Raw genomic sequence first — 17,940 nt, forward strand, 5'->3', positions numbered from 1 at the left:
TAAAAGAAAGCTCGTACAAGGCTTGGGTCAAAAGTTATTGCAGAAAAACTGTTTCCGAAAAAATCGGCTATTTTTGCAGTTTTTGCCCCCTGCAGGCAAAACCGTTGACGTTAGGTCAAATCTGAGAGAATTAATCAGAAAGGGCGTTAAAAGGGCTATCTAATGCGCTTTTCCGCGGCGCTGTAGCTCTATTGGTTCTCGAGTTATGCGTTGGCTTCTTGGAAATTTTCGACATTCGACCAGGTAATCGGCGAAATTTTGCCTTCAATGACCTCTGGTGACCTGACCTTTGACCTGACCAAAAAATTGACCGAAGTGATTTCGTCATTATTTTTGACGCTCTTTCGAACGCCGCCTTCCGCGTATCGCTACGTGGCCCAGGAGCCGAGTTACAAGGGGGGTGTTCAAACACCCCCCCCCCCCCCAGCAGGGCGTGGAAATCCAGGACCCCCAGCCGGGCGCGGGTTAACGCTCAGTTGACAGGTAATAGATGCCAAATGGCTACTGCAGTCGACGCGCCCTTGAGCCCAGTATACAAACAAATAATCATCTAGCAGGTAACCACTACCTAGCAGGTGGTGTAGTTTGCCTGGTTTTGTAGGCTGACTGCACCTTATGTAACTTAATGCTGCGAAGCGGCTTTGCAAGCAGCGAATTGGACCGTCCTTTCATGCAGAAAGCTCGCCAGTCTGGAAAACAAGCATGCTGCTGACAGGCTTCCAGCTCCGCAGTAGTGGATACTGAGAAGTGAAACAAGTTGTTAGATCGCAGTGGTCACGGTACAATACCACTCGACTGCCTGCTCGATATAATGGCACATGTTTGCCAGGGCCGTGACCAGGCATCGGTAGAGCTGATTGACCCCGCTGTGAACAGGATGGTGGCGGAAGTTGGCGGTCGGCGGTCTCGGCACAGTTTGGTGGCACCTGCCGACCCGCTGGCCCGCCGGCCCGCCCCACCCGTTCCCTGAACTGCCGGCCATCAGGGGCATTTTACGGCCGCGGTCTATCGCTGCCCCGCCCGGCCATCAGGACACCCGCCGCGCCCCGGCGTGGGCACCCTACCCAGCGCGATGACACGCTGACGGTATGGCTGACCGGTGACGGCGCATGTTGACAGGGTGACTTGCACGTGGCCTGCCCCGTGCCACCGTGCACCCGAGCCCGACACGCTGCGCGTGGTCGGTTACAAAGCGATGATGGTAGCCATGTTGGCACTGATTGCATTCGTAATTCTGCTCTACTTTATTTAGACGTAATGTTTCGCACAATTTTAGCTTATTCAGTGTGGTGCAATGTGCATTAGGTAGATCTACGAGCTACATGTTTCGTTGCAAGAGATCACACTTAAACATCCGTGTCTAAAAATAGCCGCTACAGCACAGCTGCCCGATCTGCTACCGTGGCAGGAGGTCTGCTCGGGCAGCGCCGGTCTGGGGCAGGACGGTGGGGCGGCGCGGCCACTGCCGGCGGCGGTAGCGTGCAGTGCAGCCTCGGCCGACGCCGGCTGCATTCCTGGACGGATTATGGCCGGCCGTGTGCAGCGGGAGTGGCCATCTGCCGGCGGCCGCCGCTCCCGCCTCCCTCCCGCCGGCCGCCGGCCGCTGCTCTCAACTAGTGATGTCAATTACGGAAAATCGGAATACCGATACCAAACCAAATACCGACCAAAATCGTGGAGAAATACCGAAACCAAACCAACTTGGGGACATGAGGAAATACCAACTTTTTACCGATTTCTTAGCCTCTTAAACATTAGCGAGGGTTCATGGTACCAACAAAATACCAAGCACATTAGGATTGAAATACCAAATACCGAGTTGGTATCGGTTTGGTATCGGTATACCAAAAAGTTGGTATCCAATTGACATCTCTACTCTCAACTCCCAGCGACCTCGGGCCGCCGCTCCCGCCTCCCTCCCGGCTTCCTGCAGACGCTGCTGCCGCCTCCCTACAGACGCTGCTCTGGCTGACTCCAGCCGCCGCCGTGACCTGGGCCACGTGGTCGGCTGCACTGCCACTCCTCTGAGACAGCGTGGTCGGCTGCACTGCCACTCCTCTGAGACAGCGTGGTCAGCTGCACTGCCACTCCTCTGAGACAGCGTGGTCAGCTGCACTGCCGCTCCTCTGAGACAGCGTGGTCGGCTGCACTGCCACTCCTCTGAGACAGCGTGGTCGGCTGCACTGCCACTCCTCTGAGACAGCGTGGTCAGCTGCACTGCCGCTCCTCTGAGACAGCGTGGTCGGCTGCCTTGCCGCTCCTCTGAGACAGCGTGGTCGGCTGCCTTGCCGCTCCTCTGAGACAGCGTGGTCGGCTGCCTTGCCGCTCCTCTGAGACAGCGTGGTCAGCTGCACTGCCTCCCCACGGCAGGGTGCTCGGATGCACTGCCACTCCTCTGAGACAGCGTGCTCGGCTGCACTGCCGCTCCTATAAAACAACGTGGTCGCGGCTGCACTGCCTCCCCACAAGCAGCGTAGTCGCCTGCTCTGCCTCCCCACAGGCAGCGTGGTCGCCTGCACTGCCTCCCCACAGGCAGCGTGGTCGCCTGCACTGCCGCTGGTCTGAGACAGCGTGCTGGGCTACACTGCCGCCCCACATACAGCGTGTTCAGCTGCACGGCTATGACCGGAGCTGAGGCTCCCGTCTCTACCCATGAGGGTAGCCCGCTGTTTGACATCACTGTCCCCAGCGTCGGGCAAACGTAGAATTCTGCTGCCAGCTGTGAACTGGCTGCTGGCTTCCATACTTGGCCTGTGATAAACTGCCTGTGTCTGATTTTTGACAGAACTGTTTGTGTCGTGAGTGATTGATTCGAGTCATGACTGGATTGTGAGTGGACGTCCAACAAGACATCACATCATGGCCATAATACTGGCGATGACTCGCCGAAACTCTCTGCCGAGGTCGCCGGACGTGGGACGCCGGTACTGATGGTACACCCTGCAGGCGGGGCTGGTTTACAGACTCGGCTTTTCCGTGGAGTGTTTATTTGAAGGTGTGGTAAACAACTCCGGGACATAATCCGCAGACACATTGCACAATTATACAAGATGCGACGATAGGAAGGTATGCTCTCTGCATGCTTGCAAAATGCGGTTGTGTGCCATATCTTACCAGTACAGTTTTCAATGACGATCCTTCATCATAGCTCAGAAAAGCCATCACCAATGCATTTTGATTTTTTCGTTTGAAGATCATTCTCATCTTCTAAAGCTACCATGTATTTCTTCGTGCCAGCGTGTGTGGCGGGTCGGTGGGCGGTTACATCTGGTAGGAGCGCCTCACATGCCACAGTCGTGTGCCTCCAATCACACACCGTCCTACGACCGACAGCAAGGTCTGCGCCGTGTACGCTCGGGCGTTTTTGCACGTTTCGGCGCGCTCGCTGGCGTGTCTACTGTGTCCCGGCTGAGCGGCCGGTGCCTCCGTGGCAAGGTGACTGTGAAGGCCGCGCCGGGGGCGCCCACGTCTACCCGGTGCGCTCCTAGCGCTGACTCACGGCCGACCGTGCAGGCCGTGATTGCCGACCCGGCCCAGCTGCTGCCGCCGCTGAGCCGACCGCCACGACCGGCGGGGGTGGCCGTCGTACATCTGCCCACCGGGGCCGGGTCGTCACTGGTGTCCGGATGCGGTGGCGTGCTGCGGCACACCTGCTGCCCGCCGAATACCTACACAGCCGGTGCCGCGGGCGGAGCTGCGAACCACCGACCCAGCTGGCCGCCACTCGGTGCAGTGCTGCAGCACAGCTCGGAGCTGATGAGTTTACACAGCACTTGTTCGGGGCGACGGCCTTGTGAACGTGAATGGAATCTCAAGTGGCATTACTCTTTATCTCTTAGACGCGTCAAATGGTTCTTTGTCTTGGTCATGGGCTGTGATTTCTTGCAATGCTCCAATCAGTAGCGGAAAGATCAAATATGGCCTGTTGACGCTGGGAGAATGCTACAATGGAGGCAGTACGGGCAGACGGCGGCCGCGGACCCGCTTTGTCTGCAGGAAATGCCCCGCAATCGCACCACAGACCGGTAGGTGTCATATGACACGGTGAGGGGTTTGGCTGTGACGCGCCGTAGATAACGGTATCACCCCATGAGTCTGTGGGCGCGCAGTCGGGTGACGCTGCTCCGCGATAGGTCGTCGTGACTCAGGTGGCGTCCTTGGCTCGAGTGTTGGGCGGCCTCAGAGGTCGGCGGGGTGCCGCGTACCCATATCGGCCATCGGCGGCGCTGCAGCGGCGGCGGCGGCGCGGGCAGCATGGGCTCTGTCACCTCTTCCCGTCATGTATCTGTCACCTCCGCTGTGCTGTGTCTCTGCCGCCGTGACGCAGTGACTGATTGGATCAGTTTCTGTCGTCCCACACAGAAGGTCCGCACAGAGGCACAGAAGCCTCTGTGCATGTAGTATGGGCGTCGCTCGCCCCCGGCGACTGTGCTGTGGCATCCCGTGATGGTGCTCAGTGTGCCCCCGCCCCGCTGATTCACGACGTTTATCGTGAAGCTAGAGCGAGTATACTCGCTCCATGATCTGTGTGATTGATATCAAATCATGGTGGCTTACGTCGTGCGCGGTAGGGTACTGTATCAGTCTTTTTCTTTTTCCGGCGAGCCTCTCCAGGAGAATGTCTGTGATCCTGACAAAGCCTTCACAGTGTCGTCTGTTCTTGAAAGTCCTGTTTTGTTTGCACATTCTCCTTCCCGGCGGCTTGCGCTCTGGTGCCCTTGAAAGGCCTCAGAGGTCGAATATGCGCTTGTTGTCGGTTATATTTAGCGTAACTTTGCGAATGTTGTCTAGAGTCTAGACTTGTTTGCCTCGCTCGTCGGCGTCCTTTCCATTGCAAAATGTATGTTCTATTTCAGCGCTGTGTAATTTTGCGGATGTATTCAAGCTGGGTTCACCCGGTAAGATCCCGATCCCCGGGAGATTTACTGTGCAGCCATCAGTTTGCAGACGGCAGCTGGGGCGGCCTTCCCTGCTGTTTCTGGGTGACGCTGGGGCGTTTGAACTCGGCCGGCCCAGACGGCGTGTCGCCCCCGACGGAGATCGATCCCTCTCTCGGACCGCCGCCGCCGCCTCCGCCGCCTCCCTGCCCAGTTGCACAGTGCGCGCTGCACGGCGGAGGCAGGCAGGTAGGCAGGCCGTCCCCAGACGCATTGATCCAGAAACGGCGGCGGCGGCGGCTCCCGGGAGCGGCGGCTCGAGTGTTTGACCCCGGCGCCGTGCAGCGGTCGCCCGCCGCCAGCCGCCGACCGTCGGCCGGCCGGCCTCACAGCGGCCACATGTGAATGGCACGGCCGTGTCGCCGGGGGTCGGTCGGCTGGAGGGCGCCGGGCTCTGCACGCCCGCCGCGGCCGTGTCGTCGGCCGGCGCCGGCTGAATGGGGCGGCTGCTGCGCGGTGGGCGTCCGCCCCGCGTCTGCCGCTCGCTCGCTCGCTGTTGCCGGGGGTCTGTGTTTGTCCCGGCTCGCCAGCCGCGCTACCATCGATCCCGCCCCGGCACCGACTCTCTTCCGCCGCCGAGGGGCGACGCGAGCTGTGCGGCGTGCTCCGTCTCCGTGTGCAGCGATATGTGAGCGCGGCTTTTCTTGTCGCCCCGTGATCGACCCGTGTCAGGCCCCCGCCCCGGCACTGCTCCGTGGTTTTCCCCCTGGCTGTCTCTGCCCTGTGACTGACGATTATGTGTCTGTGTATATCTGTCCTGTATGACTGCATGTGTGTGTCTATGCTCTGTGACTGACGCTGTGTGTGTGTATCTGTCCTCTATGACTGACTGTATGTGTGTGTATCTATGCTCTGTGCCTGACTGTATGTGTCTGTGTGTCTGCAGGTGCCGCCATGCTGCTGTCGGCGCCGCTGGCGGCCGGTGAGTCCCGCCTGCCGCCGCCGTTCCCGCCGCTCTTCCCCCCTCCGCTCGGCTGCTTGATGAGCGCTGGGCGCGACGCGCTCAAGCCGCCGCCGCCCGCCGCCGCCGAGCCCGCCGCCGCGCTCTACCCGTCCTACCATCACGCTGGCGTCGCCAACTCCTCCTCGCTGCTGCACCTCGGCTACCCGGCCACCTCGCAGGCCGTCTACCCGGGCTTCGGGTACCCGGTCTACCCGCCGCTGCCCGCCGCCGCGCCGGCCGACACGCGCGCCCTCTACCCGGTCGACTTCCGACAGTCGGTCGGCAAGGAGCGGGTGGTGGCGCCACCGGCGGCCACCAGAGCGGCGCCACCGTCGTTCCGGCCGGGGCCGGAGGAGGGGCGCGGCTACGGGGCGGCCGGCAAGGACGGCGTGCTGAGGGTGCCGGCCCAGTACCCGGCGCACGTGGGCGGCGTGCTGCCCCCGCCGGCGGCCGGCACGCCACCGCGCTCTGCCGCGTCCTCTGCCGTCCAGCCCAACCCCGGCTACTCGGCCAACGGACGGCGCCGGCACAGCGCCGCCGAGGACCCGCCGCCACCGCCGCCTCCCCCGCCCCCGCCTCCTAAGCTGCCGCCGCCGCCGCCGCCGCCGCCTCCACCGCCGCGTATGCTGACTACACAGTCGACCAGCGAGCTGCCGCCGCCGGCCAAACGGGCACGCCTGGAGGCGAGCCGGGAGCGGCCGGCCGCCACCGCCGCTGTCGGCCGCAGCAAGGCCGAGACGCCGTCAGCAGTCAGCAACGACCATTACGAGCCGCCCGAGCACTTCCGCTGCGGCTCGCTCATCGAACTGGCAGACGGTGAGTGGGCGGGCGGCAGACGGCCACGGGACTGGGACTGGATGTTGAGCTGTCTGGGCGGAGGGAGGGAAAGGAGGAAAGGAAGTCTGACAGGAACTGCGATTCTCATGTGACAGGCTTGTGTCTTAGTAAGTGTGATATGCTCCTTAGTTAGTTGTTCAATGCAGATTCGGTGATTTGGTACCTTTATTACTAAACGTAATCAGTAGGCAGACTATTTTTTACCGTAGTCAGCGGTAAGTACTTGCTCTAGATAAGTTATTGGTGACTGTGAAGGTGACCATGATACCTATTACCTGATGTCAGAAGTGATTTTAACTGAGACCAAGGCTTCAGACTATGGATCTAACACCGCTACGTACCTTGCGCCTCTGAGCTTGTTGGATTAGTTGTCTCACTGCCCACCTCCTCCGGGCTGTGGGCGTGAGATCGGTTCCCTGGAGCTCCCCTCACGCCACAGCCCACGTGGTCGGATGTCGCCCGCATCGCACTCCGAGCGGTGTTGGCTGGGTCGGCTGACCTTTGAGCCAGACACGGCCCCGCCAGCGGCTGGCGTCAGGCCGTCTGTGCCGCCGCCCGCCGGGGGGGGGGGGGGGCTGAGGAGAGGCTGGGCAGAGTAGGCGCCCGGGGGGGGGGGGGTATAGATGCTGTCAGGGAGGGGACATGGTCGTGCTCCGAGCAACAGCAGCTTGAAACATTTCGGAGAACAACGGATGTCACGTCCATAGACCCTCAAATATACCGAAATGACGTTTTTCTGACCCGTGAATGGTCTGTTCTTATGGCGAATAATCTCAGTATCGCTAATGCTATCTTGTAAATTGTAATCATTGCCGCGCTCCAAAAGCCGATGTCCTATCTAAGATTGGCTCAGCCTCCTTCCGAGAAGGGCCTCTCAGCAAACCAAAGAGGACAGTTTACGGCAATTCATTTCCAACCGAAATAGATCTGCTCGAGACGAATGTCAACCTGCTATTTTTGCAGCTGGTTGGCACTGCCAGTAGATTTATAGGTGATGCTTGAGCTGCACTACTTCCGGTTCCAACGATTCACTTAATTATTTCTTAACATTTTCCAGCATCCCTCCATCCGCAAATATTCTTTTCCGTGTTTTTTTCTTTCACCAGCTCTGAAGCTCTCCCGGTCAGCAATTTGCCCTGGCGCTTTTGCAGGCTTCCTGCGCCGCCTGTTTCTGAGCCTCTCTTCCCTGCGATTCCCTCCGTCCGAACACTGTTTGACCGGTGCTGTGCGCCGACTACCCGATGCGTTTCTGTTCCTGTCCTGGGACTCGCGTATCTTATCTGTTTGTGCTTGAACTGACCGACCTGCCAGTGTGAATGGTCTCATATAGTCCGTCCCACACAGCTCTCGATGGGGCATGACCTGAACTACTGTCCATCTTCCCACCACTGACCGACCTTCCCCTAACGATTTAACGTCCACCGACTGTTCCTCGTCTACCGTGACTGTTTTCTGATTGACCACTGACCCACCCTGACCACTCTCTGACCACTGACCGACCCTGACCACCCTCTGACCACTGACCGACCCTGACCACCCTCTGACCCACTGACCACTGAAAGTCGTCTGACCACTATTTGCTTCCCCCGGTTCCCAGGCCGGCTGAAGCGGGTCGAGGAGCTGCGCACCGAAGACTTTGAGTCGTCGGCGGACCGGTGTGCCGAGCTGCGACTGGACCGCAGCGTGGTGAAGCGAATCGACCAGCTCGGGGCCACCGCACACATCGCCTTCGCCGTCGGTCCCAGCGGCACGGAGGTGGGTGGCGAGCGACCAGGGGTTACTTGGTGGACTGGGGAAGTGGCGAGCGACCACAGGGCAGGCCACTAGGCGGAGAGGATGGCTGGACAGGGTACATAGCTGGCGGGTGTTTAGTGGTAGGATAGACTTAGAGCACACCGCGGCCGAATCACGAACTGAAGCGGAAAGGGTGGGCAGTGAGCGGCCGATGGGGATGAAACCGTTGCGGATGAAATAGGTGAAGGTGGCGTTCATTGGTCGAGAAACGTAACTACTAGGGAATAACAGCCAGGCGGCAGACGCGTGGTGGCTGGGGCTGATATCGAAGCCCGGTGTTATCATGTCGGGCTCAGACGGTTAAGGCGTTGCTGATACCCGTGCGTGTGGCTCGGCGTCGCCTGCCCGCCGTTTCTCCCTGGAGTGGCAGGTGTGGGCCGTCGGCCCGCGGTCGCACCCGTGTTGGATGCTAACGTTCACTGTGTGCCGCGCAGGTGACGGTGGAGGCTCAGCTGGAGCATCCGTTCTTCGTGTTCCACCGCGGCTGGGCGTCGTGCAGTCCGCGCCGCAGTCTGCAGCAGTACAGCCTGGCCTGCCATCAGCTGGCTGTCGGAGACGCCTGTGTGTCCCTGTCGCCGCGCAGCCCGCCGTCGGCGCCGGCGCAGCGCGGCCGAGGCGACACCTAGCGGCCGTCCGCCCGGTCCGGCGCCGCGCGCCAGCTGCCCGCCGCCGGCCGAGAGGTGGGCCGGCGAGGGGTCCCCGCTCTCGGCAGAGTGGTGTGTCTGTGAGCGCCGCGCCGCTCCCGGCAGAGTGGTGGGCCGGTGAGCTCCCCGCCGCCCTCGGCAGAGTGGTGGGCCGGCGAGCGCCGTTCCTGGCCGCGGCAGCGGTCGGCGGCCGCCCGGCCCGTTCGTCCTGTGATATTTTGTATCTGCTGCGTGCGCTCACTACCGTTGCCGTGCCGTGTTTGCCCCTGTCGGCGCAGCACGCCTGGCGAGTGATGAGGCAGAGGGACTACCTACCGCCCCTGTGAGAGCCGGACGTGCGTCGACGCACCCAGACTTTCGAATTCTCAGGGATAAACGCGGTGTCGGTGACGGCGTCCGCGCACTATAATATCACGCTGTGGTTGGGGACTTATTTTAATAGCTGTGACTAATAAAGCGTATTATTTTTCCGACTCTGTTCGAACTCTGAAGTGAGAATAAACTTGTTCAATATGATGAGTGTTTTACTGTATGCGAGCAGATACTGGTTATTATGGTATCCTTTACGGTTTTAGGATGCTAAGCGCTCACCAGTATACTTCATGACAGTCTAGCTAGCTTCTTCAATTTGTCTGGAGATATTCCTTCTTTTGTACGGCTGTCGACAGTCTGTACACATTCACTATCGATACGATAGGGTGTCTTTCGCTCTACGATCCCGTGGATCAGGATAGTTACGTATGTGACCGCAGAACGATGTCCTGAATATCAACTTATCGCAATGGTCTTTATATGTAGGTATCTATGTTTTAAAAGTCCCTAAACGCAACTAAACGTTTGGCAGAAGTAATTTCCTTCATTTCTTCATCATGTGCTTCCATATTTACGGGCAAAGTGGCAGCTTTTGTTGTGGTTCAAAAGCTGCGCACTTCAGCTCAATTCTGGCCGGAAATAAATGCATAATAAATTGGAGCTTTGGCTTGATTTGGACTGTCTGCTTTGTATTGTCAGTCAGTTCCATTTAAGTCCAGTAGTCAAAGTAAACAATTTAGATGAAAATCAAGGAATTGAGATTTAAATAGTTTCAACTACAACGTTGCTCTGTGTAAGATATTGTCGCTGTTTTGTCTTGGGTTGGTATGTACGGTTTAAGCTAGTCTTGGGTTGATGCTTTTTAGCCAGTGAAACGAGCAAAAAAGCCTGAGAAAGTCAAATTTTCACTTATTTTAACCCGTGATTTTTCCCAATAATTTTCATATGTGCATTTTGGAGCTAGATACTAGAACAGTGGTGATTTCATGCTGTTGAGCTTGCATTGCAATGTGCCCAATGCATAGCTTCTACGGACAAAACTGCCTACTCGATTCTAACCTCACTAATGGTGAAAATGAAATTTTCCTTAATTTTTTTTGACACTTTGTGCCATCAAGCAGTAATTGGGTGCTAGCTGCCACTAGCCAGGCCCACGAGTCATGTCATCAAAGTATGCTCATTTTTTTAGAATGGGGTCAATCAGAAATGCAGAAGTAGGAAAAGTAAAGGGAAATCTGACTGTTATTGTAGCCTGAGCTTTATTCTACTTCAACTTTGCATTCACCCAAGCGATAATCTCCAGTCATTCTCCACACAATGGTGGTAATATTAAATATATCTACTAAACTCTTGCCTTTCTTATGTACAGTGTGCATTTCATGGGAGAACTTCAAGCCACAGTTGAGATCTCAGTTGAGCTACACAAGTTCTTCAATGTCGACCTATTCCAACGAGGGTAAGTAAAAGGAGTTACACTACCTCACCAGTTTGATTAATCCTGCCATGGCATGCATGTATGTACTTGTGTTCAAAGGTTAGATATGGGCAGCAGTGTGCTATAGGTAATATGAGACACAACAAAACAAACACTTGGTAATTGAATCCACTGCCACCTAGAGGCTAGACTGAAACTTACCACCTGAGCCTGTTTGTTTATTTGGATGATATTTCATAGAGAGTTATACCAGCTAGTGCAGCTTTTATGATACAATAGAATTTTGATTTTGTATTTAAAGATGTGGCCATTATCTTGATGTCATGCCATTCTTAATTGTGATACATTAACTTTTCACCACTAGGCCGGGCGGTCAGCTAAACAGGGTTACTTTTAAAGGGGGGGAACAGGGGAATTTCCCCCCTTCGAAAATTCCGCTCCCCCTCTCAAATTGTGCGTGAACGGCTAGGGAGGGAAGGGGGAATTTCCCCCTTTCAAATTTACTTTTGAGCCCATTTTCAATCAATTCGCTACTCATATTCTATACCTAATCAGGGGTGTAATTTTATATCTCTTTGTGGGGGCAGATGCACCCACAATCCTGAAATATGCCCCCACAATTATGAAAATGCACCCACAACTCACAAGTCTTATGTTACAAGCGCCCTTTCCGAGAGCACGGCGCCCTTCGCATGCTCTAACGGCGTCCTCCTGACCGCCTCGCGTTCCTGGATAATATAGCGTTTTTAATCACTCGGCGCCCTGGGAGAATGGCGCCCTTTTTTATAAATTTAGCTCGAATGTTTGAATGGACGGATTGACAGAGCCGGAGCCCACGCTAAGCAGAGCTTGTTGCGTAGACCCCGACCCCTACCGTCCGATCGCGCAATTCCGGGTAACGGGAGAATTTAGATGCCAAAGTTTAACGTGCCCTTCAAAGCCGGACACGGCCTGTCCCACTCAACTGACTTCAACTGGCTGCGGCTGCTCCCACCAACCGCAGACCATCCCCGTCAGGAGTCTCAAATATCGAGCGCCGGAGCGTCTCGAACCCGGGCTCTCACTACCGGGAGTCCGATGCTCTACCAACTGAGCTACGGGACAGTGCTGCTTTTGACAGCACTGCGCCCTTCTCATGGTCTAACGGCGCCCTCCTGACCGTCTCGCGCCCTTTGTCTCGTCCACCGTACATCCCTCGACTGTTCGGCGCCCTTCTGGCCTCTCAGCGCCCCTGGACCACATGGCGTTTTCAATCAATCACTTTCAATCACTTGGCGCCCTTCTAGGAGAATAGTGCCCTTTCCATGGTCTCACGGCGCCCTCGTAACCGTCTGGCGCCCCTGCGTCCCCACCAACTTAGCATTACTGACTGTGCGGCGCCCTTCTGACCTCTCTGCGCCCCTGGATCATATAGCATTTTTAATCACTTGGCGCCCTTTTGACAGCACTACGTCCTTCTCATGGTCCAACGGCGCCCTCCTGACCATCTCGCGCCCTTATGTCTCTGTCCACTTTGCATCCCTTGACTGTATTTATAGTCACCGTGCTTGACTGTTCGGCGCCCTTCTGGCCGCTCAGCGCCCCTAGACTATGTAACATTTTTAATCGCTTGACGCCCTTCTGGGAGAATGGCGCCTCTTATGGTCTCACGGCGCCCTCGTAACCTTCTGGCGCCTTTACATCCCCACCAACTTACCGCTACTGACTGTTCGGCGCCCTTCTGGCCTCTCAGGGCTCCTGGGCCATATAACCTTTTCAATCACTCGGCGCCCTTCTCGGAGAATGGCGCCCTTTTCATTGTCTCACGGCGCCCTCGTAACCGTCTGGCGCCCCTACGTCCCTACCAACTTAGCATTACTGACTGTGCGGCGCCCTTCTGACCTCTCTGCGTCCCTAGATCATATAGCATTTTAATCTATTGGCGCCCTTCTGGGAGAATGGCGCCCTTATCATGGTCTCTCGGCGCCCTTGTAACCTTCTGGCGCCCCTACGTCCCCTAAGCGGCATGGCGCCCCTACAGCTGGGCACCCCGGGGAAAATTACACCCCTGTCTATAATCATCGTTGATCAGACGCTAGTCATCAATCACCGTTGCTGGCGCTTAGATAATTTTCAATTTGAGGTTCCATTCAACCATTTTACGTTCAGTGCAGCGGGAACTCCAGATTTGACCCAATACCGATCGGATGGTCGGTGGGACCGTCTCTTGTCTTGTCTCTTCCGTCTCTTAGCAATCACTGACATATTGCTACATGCGTCGGCGTAGAAACCGGCGGCGGACGGGGGTCATGATCTCTCCGAACCAAGGGTCTTCCTTCGAACCAGGGTCCTTCAATCGGTCTTGGCCTAGCAAAAATAGTCACGTGTTAACCTCTCTCTATTTAGAAAGGCGCTACTTGATGTTTGGCCAGGGTAATAGGTTGATACTACTGATTGACATTTGCAAGGGCGCAGTCAAGTTGGGACCTCCCCCGCCCCTTACCGCCAAGGTAGGTACCTACGTATATTTTTTAGCTTTTTTTTGGCAACCTAACAATACCTATAAAGTGGCCAGAATCCGGAGAGAAAGTAGGATTTGGGGGTAGGTAAGGTTCTGCAACCTAATAGCATTGGACCTCCCTTTCAGATGCCCCTGGATCCGCCCTTGCCCCGAACTTTATTCCCCCTCTCGACTTTTCCTGTAAAAGTAACCCTGCAGCTAAACATACCTACATGAACTTCTCCTGAAATGATTATGGGTCAGAACTCAGATCTGGTGAACCTGCCCGTGGACAGTTGTTAGACAGTGTCCCTTGGCTCCAGAAAGGTACCTTACTTGAAGATTAGTGTTCTCTCTAACAGTTTTTACATTGAACATGTGTAGGATATGACATTCTGTCAAACAATTTCTTAGGCCTTGTGATTATTTTGCAATTGGTCATCATGTTAGTAAATTTTGATTTAGCTGTAAAAGGTGGTATAGCTTCAGTCTGTCAGACCACTTTCATTTTGTGCTGCTGGCAGGCTGTACCAGGTCCAGGCCTGTCTTCAGGTATCTCCCAAGCTCCTCCACCAGATTGAGGTGACATGCGAAGAGCCGTCGCCCAACGCGCACGCGCACACGGCGGTGGCGGCGGCGCGCACCGATCAACAGCGTGCCGTCAGTCAGACCTTCCAGATCCTCTATCGCAACGAGGAGGTGGTGCTGGAGGATGTCTTCAGCTTCAAGGTGCACCTCGTCATCGATGCCAATAAGGTTAGTAGGCCTGTGCTTTGTCGATGCTAATCCTCCAAACACTGAGCGGATCTTGGTCGCACTGCCCGGTGCCGGCGCTGCCCCACCTTGCCGCCCGGTGCCGGCGCGGACCCGCCGTGCCGCCCGGTGCCGTCGCGGACCCGCCGTGCCGGCGCTGCCCCGCCGTGCCGCCGTGCCGGCGCTGACCCGCCGTGCCGGCGCTGCCCCGCCGTGCCGCCCGGTGCCGGCGCTGACCCGCCGTGCCGGCGCTGCCCCGCTGCCCCGCCGTGCCGGCGCTGCCCCGCCGTGCCGCCGTGCCGGCGCTGCCCCGCCGTGCCGCCGTGCCGGCGCTGGTACCAGCTGACGGTGGCTGTGTGTCCGCCAGCTGGTGGAGAGCCTGGAGCGGGCCGGCCTCCAGCTGCTGGTGGAGCTGCACTTCTCCGAGAGCAGCGACACCAGCCCGCAGACGAGCACGGCGGCCATGCAGCTCGTCTCCAGCCGCACGCTGAAACTGCACTTTTCGCCACTCAGGTGAGACAGACGAGCGCTTTGAGAGAGTGAGAGAGTAAGTAGGAGGGTAAGTGTGAGTGAGTGGACGCTGATGACCATTGCAGTCTGGTCGCCCTAAACCCCCAAATCATCATCATAAGTGTTAGTGTGAGAGAGTAAGTTAAGTTTCGTGCAACAATGTTACACGGCATAATGAGTATGTGCCAACAACTTCGATCCCTTCCAGCAAGTGTATTAATTCATTCAGGGGCAATCCAACCACACACCAAATCACAGCATGTTCATATGTCATTGCGTTTAACTAGTAATGGCTATATTGTTATGATATGTAACGTATTGTTTTGATGCAACGAACTTCGCTAAAATGCATGCTGTTCAAATTCCCTTTGCGTGCATCACGAATGAACATCAAATCCTGTCTCGAGCGAAGCCGTATGGCACGGCTTCACCTCGCCGTACGACACATTTTATCATCCCGTTCCTCGATCACAGAAACAGAAGTATCGGGTATCAGCTGATAAGTCGTTATGACGACTGTAATACTATACGATACGACTATACGTCGCTATGACGGCTATAACGGCGAAACAATCGCACACATAGCTAACCCGGCGTGGACCGAGCCCATACGGTGCCACATGCAACATGACGTAACGGTTCATGTGGATTTGCGGCTTGCACAGTCCCTATCGTTCTGGACGCTGGCGGGCGGCTGCAGCGTTCGCAGTCAGGTGGCCAGCAAGTGCCGCAGCCGCCAGGAGTCCGGCAGGCTTCTCATGTAGCTGAATATCGTCTGGGGGTGGCTGTACATCTGGTGCATCGCGTCGCGGACCCTGTGGGCCGTGGACGCGGCCGTCGAGCGGTCCATGCGGAGCTCGGTGTGGAGGTCTTCCTCCAGCGTCCCGAGCTCCACCTGCAGCAGACGCCGCAGTACAGACTGCCTTGCCACCTCCGCCGGAGCTACATATCTAGTCAGAGCCATAGGTAGCTGCTCAGCGTGTCGCCGGTATGCATCCCACTTCCAGCGGACGCTGTCGCTGAGAACCCAGCAGAGCTGCGGGATGTTGAGCAGCAGGCGGCAGCGGTCGCGCGGCGAGCTCAGGTCGGTTGGAAGCCCAGGAGGCCGCTCGGCTGCCGGCCTCCGGCTCTGTCGTCGCAACCAGAGCCGCACTGCGTCCGGGTCCCCCAGCAGGGTGCGCATGTCCTCTGCGCTGAGGAGGGCCAACAGTGGCGCCGCGTCCCACACGAGGCCACCGTCAGGGCTGAATGAGAGCCGCACCTGCGCGACCACCTCCGCTGGGGCAACGCTCAGAGCCCGGTATAGGCCATTGTGCACAATGCGCCAGTGATTGAATCTGCCCAACAGGCCGCTTATTTCGTCCGGCGTGTAAGTTCTCAGGAGCACTGGCAGCAGGCTGTTAAGACCTTTCGCAGTGGTAAGTGATATGTGCATTCTTATTCCGTCTCGTAATTTGACCAGTATTTGCCAGCGGGCTAGGCGTAGCCGCACCTGGTGTTCCGTTGTTTGCCCGGTCCTCTCTGTCATTTTCCTATGTAGATACGTATCAAATACACAGAACTCCTGAGTCAAAAAGCTGATCATGTGTTTGCGGATGGTTGTCAGTGACCTTTTCATCGCTTTCCTGTCGGCCCGACTGACGGACCGCAGGAGGTTGATGCGGCTCCAGAAGAAGCACGGCAGGCTGCATTCGCTGACAGCCTCACCGAGGAAGTCCAGCAGCCTCCGCAAGCCGCTCGTGACACTCGTCCACTCATGTGCTGGCGTCTGTTCACATAACCACAACATTGCCGTCTTCGCGTAGTACGACTTGATTACCTTGGCATCCGTTCCTAGTGCTGCTTTGCACACCTTGAACGCTACGACAACAAACCTCTGGATGTCCGTCATCACAGAGACGACGACCAGCTCTGCTCGGGAGAAGGACAGCCGCCACTCGATCTGCTGCGAGCGACTCCCGGGAGCACCCACCGGCACCAGGTGCAGACCGAACTGGCGTATGTCATCCAGCACGGCCTGCGGCGGCCAGCCGTAACGCCTTTGTCGCGTGAAAAACTCATCAGAGAACCACCACACGGGAATCCGCAGGCACGGCACGTCGTCGTACTCAGTCACTTGGAACGCCGTGTCTGAAGCGGTTGAGTAGGAACAGGCCGGGCCGTTTATAGCGCGCCGCGTGACCGCTTCACAAGCGGTCAATCGCAGGTAGTCGGTCAGCAACTGGGTAACGTGCTCCGCCCGGAAGGCCAACCGCTCCGAGTGCCGACAGCTGGCACGTTTCTCCTGCAGCAGCAGCACGAAGCCGGGGTTCTCTGTGTCGGTGATGTGCAGCCGCGGTGCCGGGCCGGTGCCAGGCCGGTCTCCGTCGTGCGCCGGGCTGTCCGCTGTGTCGGCAGGGAACGCCCACTGCACCGGGCCCAGCTCGATCATTCTGTCTGCGTCGGAGGGCGTCTGATGTACCGGCGGTCGCGGTGGCTGGTAGAGCCTTTCGGCAGAACTGCCCGATGTGGCCACACTCGTCACCAGCAGTCGCCCGAATGGAGAACAGTCACACTGGGTGTAGCGCTTCTGGAGTTCGTGCAACAGTGGACGACGACAAAAGTGCTGAATGCTTTCAGTCTGTTCCTCCATTTGGCATTTCATGAACGTGTACTGTTTATCGTTGGCGAAGGCGATTTCTGCGATACGGTCGACCACCAGTCCGATGTGCTGGCCACAGGCTCGCAGCATGTTGGCCACATGCCGGTCCCTCAGCGCGCCGGTGGCACCAACGGCCGGCCCGTCTCCTGACATCGCCGGCCGCTTCACCGATCACTGGTCACTGGTGCTCTCACTACTGGTCGCTGGCCGCTCGTCCTCCGGTCACTGGTCGCTTGTGCCCTGACCGCCGGTCGCTTGTGCCCTGTTCGACGATCGCTGATGTCTGGCCACTGCATGGTCGCTTCACCGACCGCTGGTAGCTGGTGTTCTGCCCACTGCACTCTTCCCGACTGAGGCGACCCTGGCCAACAACTGACGGCTCCACCAGCAGGCCTCTCAGTGAACGTAAACATCGACCTTGCAGGCGGACATTCCGCAGCACAGGCGGCTGCGCACCAAATGCCCTCATGCTACCGCGAGCTTGTTTATGGACGGCAACCTCCATGCTCCCAGCCACGGCGGCTGGTCCCGGGACCCGGATGGTCCCGGCTGGTCCTCTTCGTCCGGTACATACCTACCACCATTTCACTGGGCAGTGGGCACTGTCGGCTCGTTCCGGATTGCGCTGGCCACTGATCCGGTACAGATGTGGATG

The 17,940-nt window shown here is 57.4% G+C and overlaps 2 protein-coding genes across 3 annotated transcripts in view; both read left to right on the plus strand.

The window, feature by feature from the left end:
- LOC122389088 (WAS/WASL-interacting protein family member 3-like) overlaps positions 1-9,671 on the plus strand; it is a 42,201-nt gene extending 32,530 nt beyond the window's left edge. For both annotated transcript variants that reach the window (XM_043380776.1, XM_043380777.1), the window contains 3 exons: positions 5,824-6,696; positions 8,315-8,472; positions 8,946-9,671. In XM_043380776.1, the coding sequence (XP_043236711.1) occupies positions 5,832-6,696; positions 8,315-8,472; positions 8,946-9,137 (1,215 nt within the window). In that variant the 5' untranslated portion in view covers positions 5,824-5,831 and the 3' untranslated portion in view covers positions 9,138-9,671. The remainder of the gene's footprint in view (positions 1-5,823; positions 6,697-8,314; positions 8,473-8,945) is intronic.
- A 468-nt stretch (positions 9,672-10,139) lies between these two features.
- LOC122389056 (protein FAM135A-like) overlaps positions 10,140-17,940 on the plus strand; it is a 32,759-nt gene continuing 24,958 nt past the window's right edge. Inside the window, exons 1-4 of the mRNA XM_043380724.1 lie at positions 10,140-10,260; positions 10,837-10,923; positions 13,906-14,137; positions 14,502-14,647. Coding sequence (XP_043236659.1) covers positions 10,847-10,923; positions 13,906-14,137; positions 14,502-14,647 — 455 coding nt within the window. The 5' untranslated portion in view covers positions 10,140-10,260; positions 10,837-10,846. The remainder of the gene's footprint in view (positions 10,261-10,836; positions 10,924-13,905; positions 14,138-14,501; positions 14,648-17,940) is intronic.

The sequence above is a fragment of the Amphibalanus amphitrite genome, unplaced genomic scaffold, assembly GCF_019059575.1.
Source record: "Amphibalanus amphitrite isolate SeventyFive unplaced genomic scaffold, NRLGWU_Aamphi_draft 000343F_arrow, whole genome shotgun sequence".
NCBI lineage: Eukaryota > Metazoa > Arthropoda > Thecostraca > Balanomorpha > Balanidae > Amphibalanus > Amphibalanus amphitrite.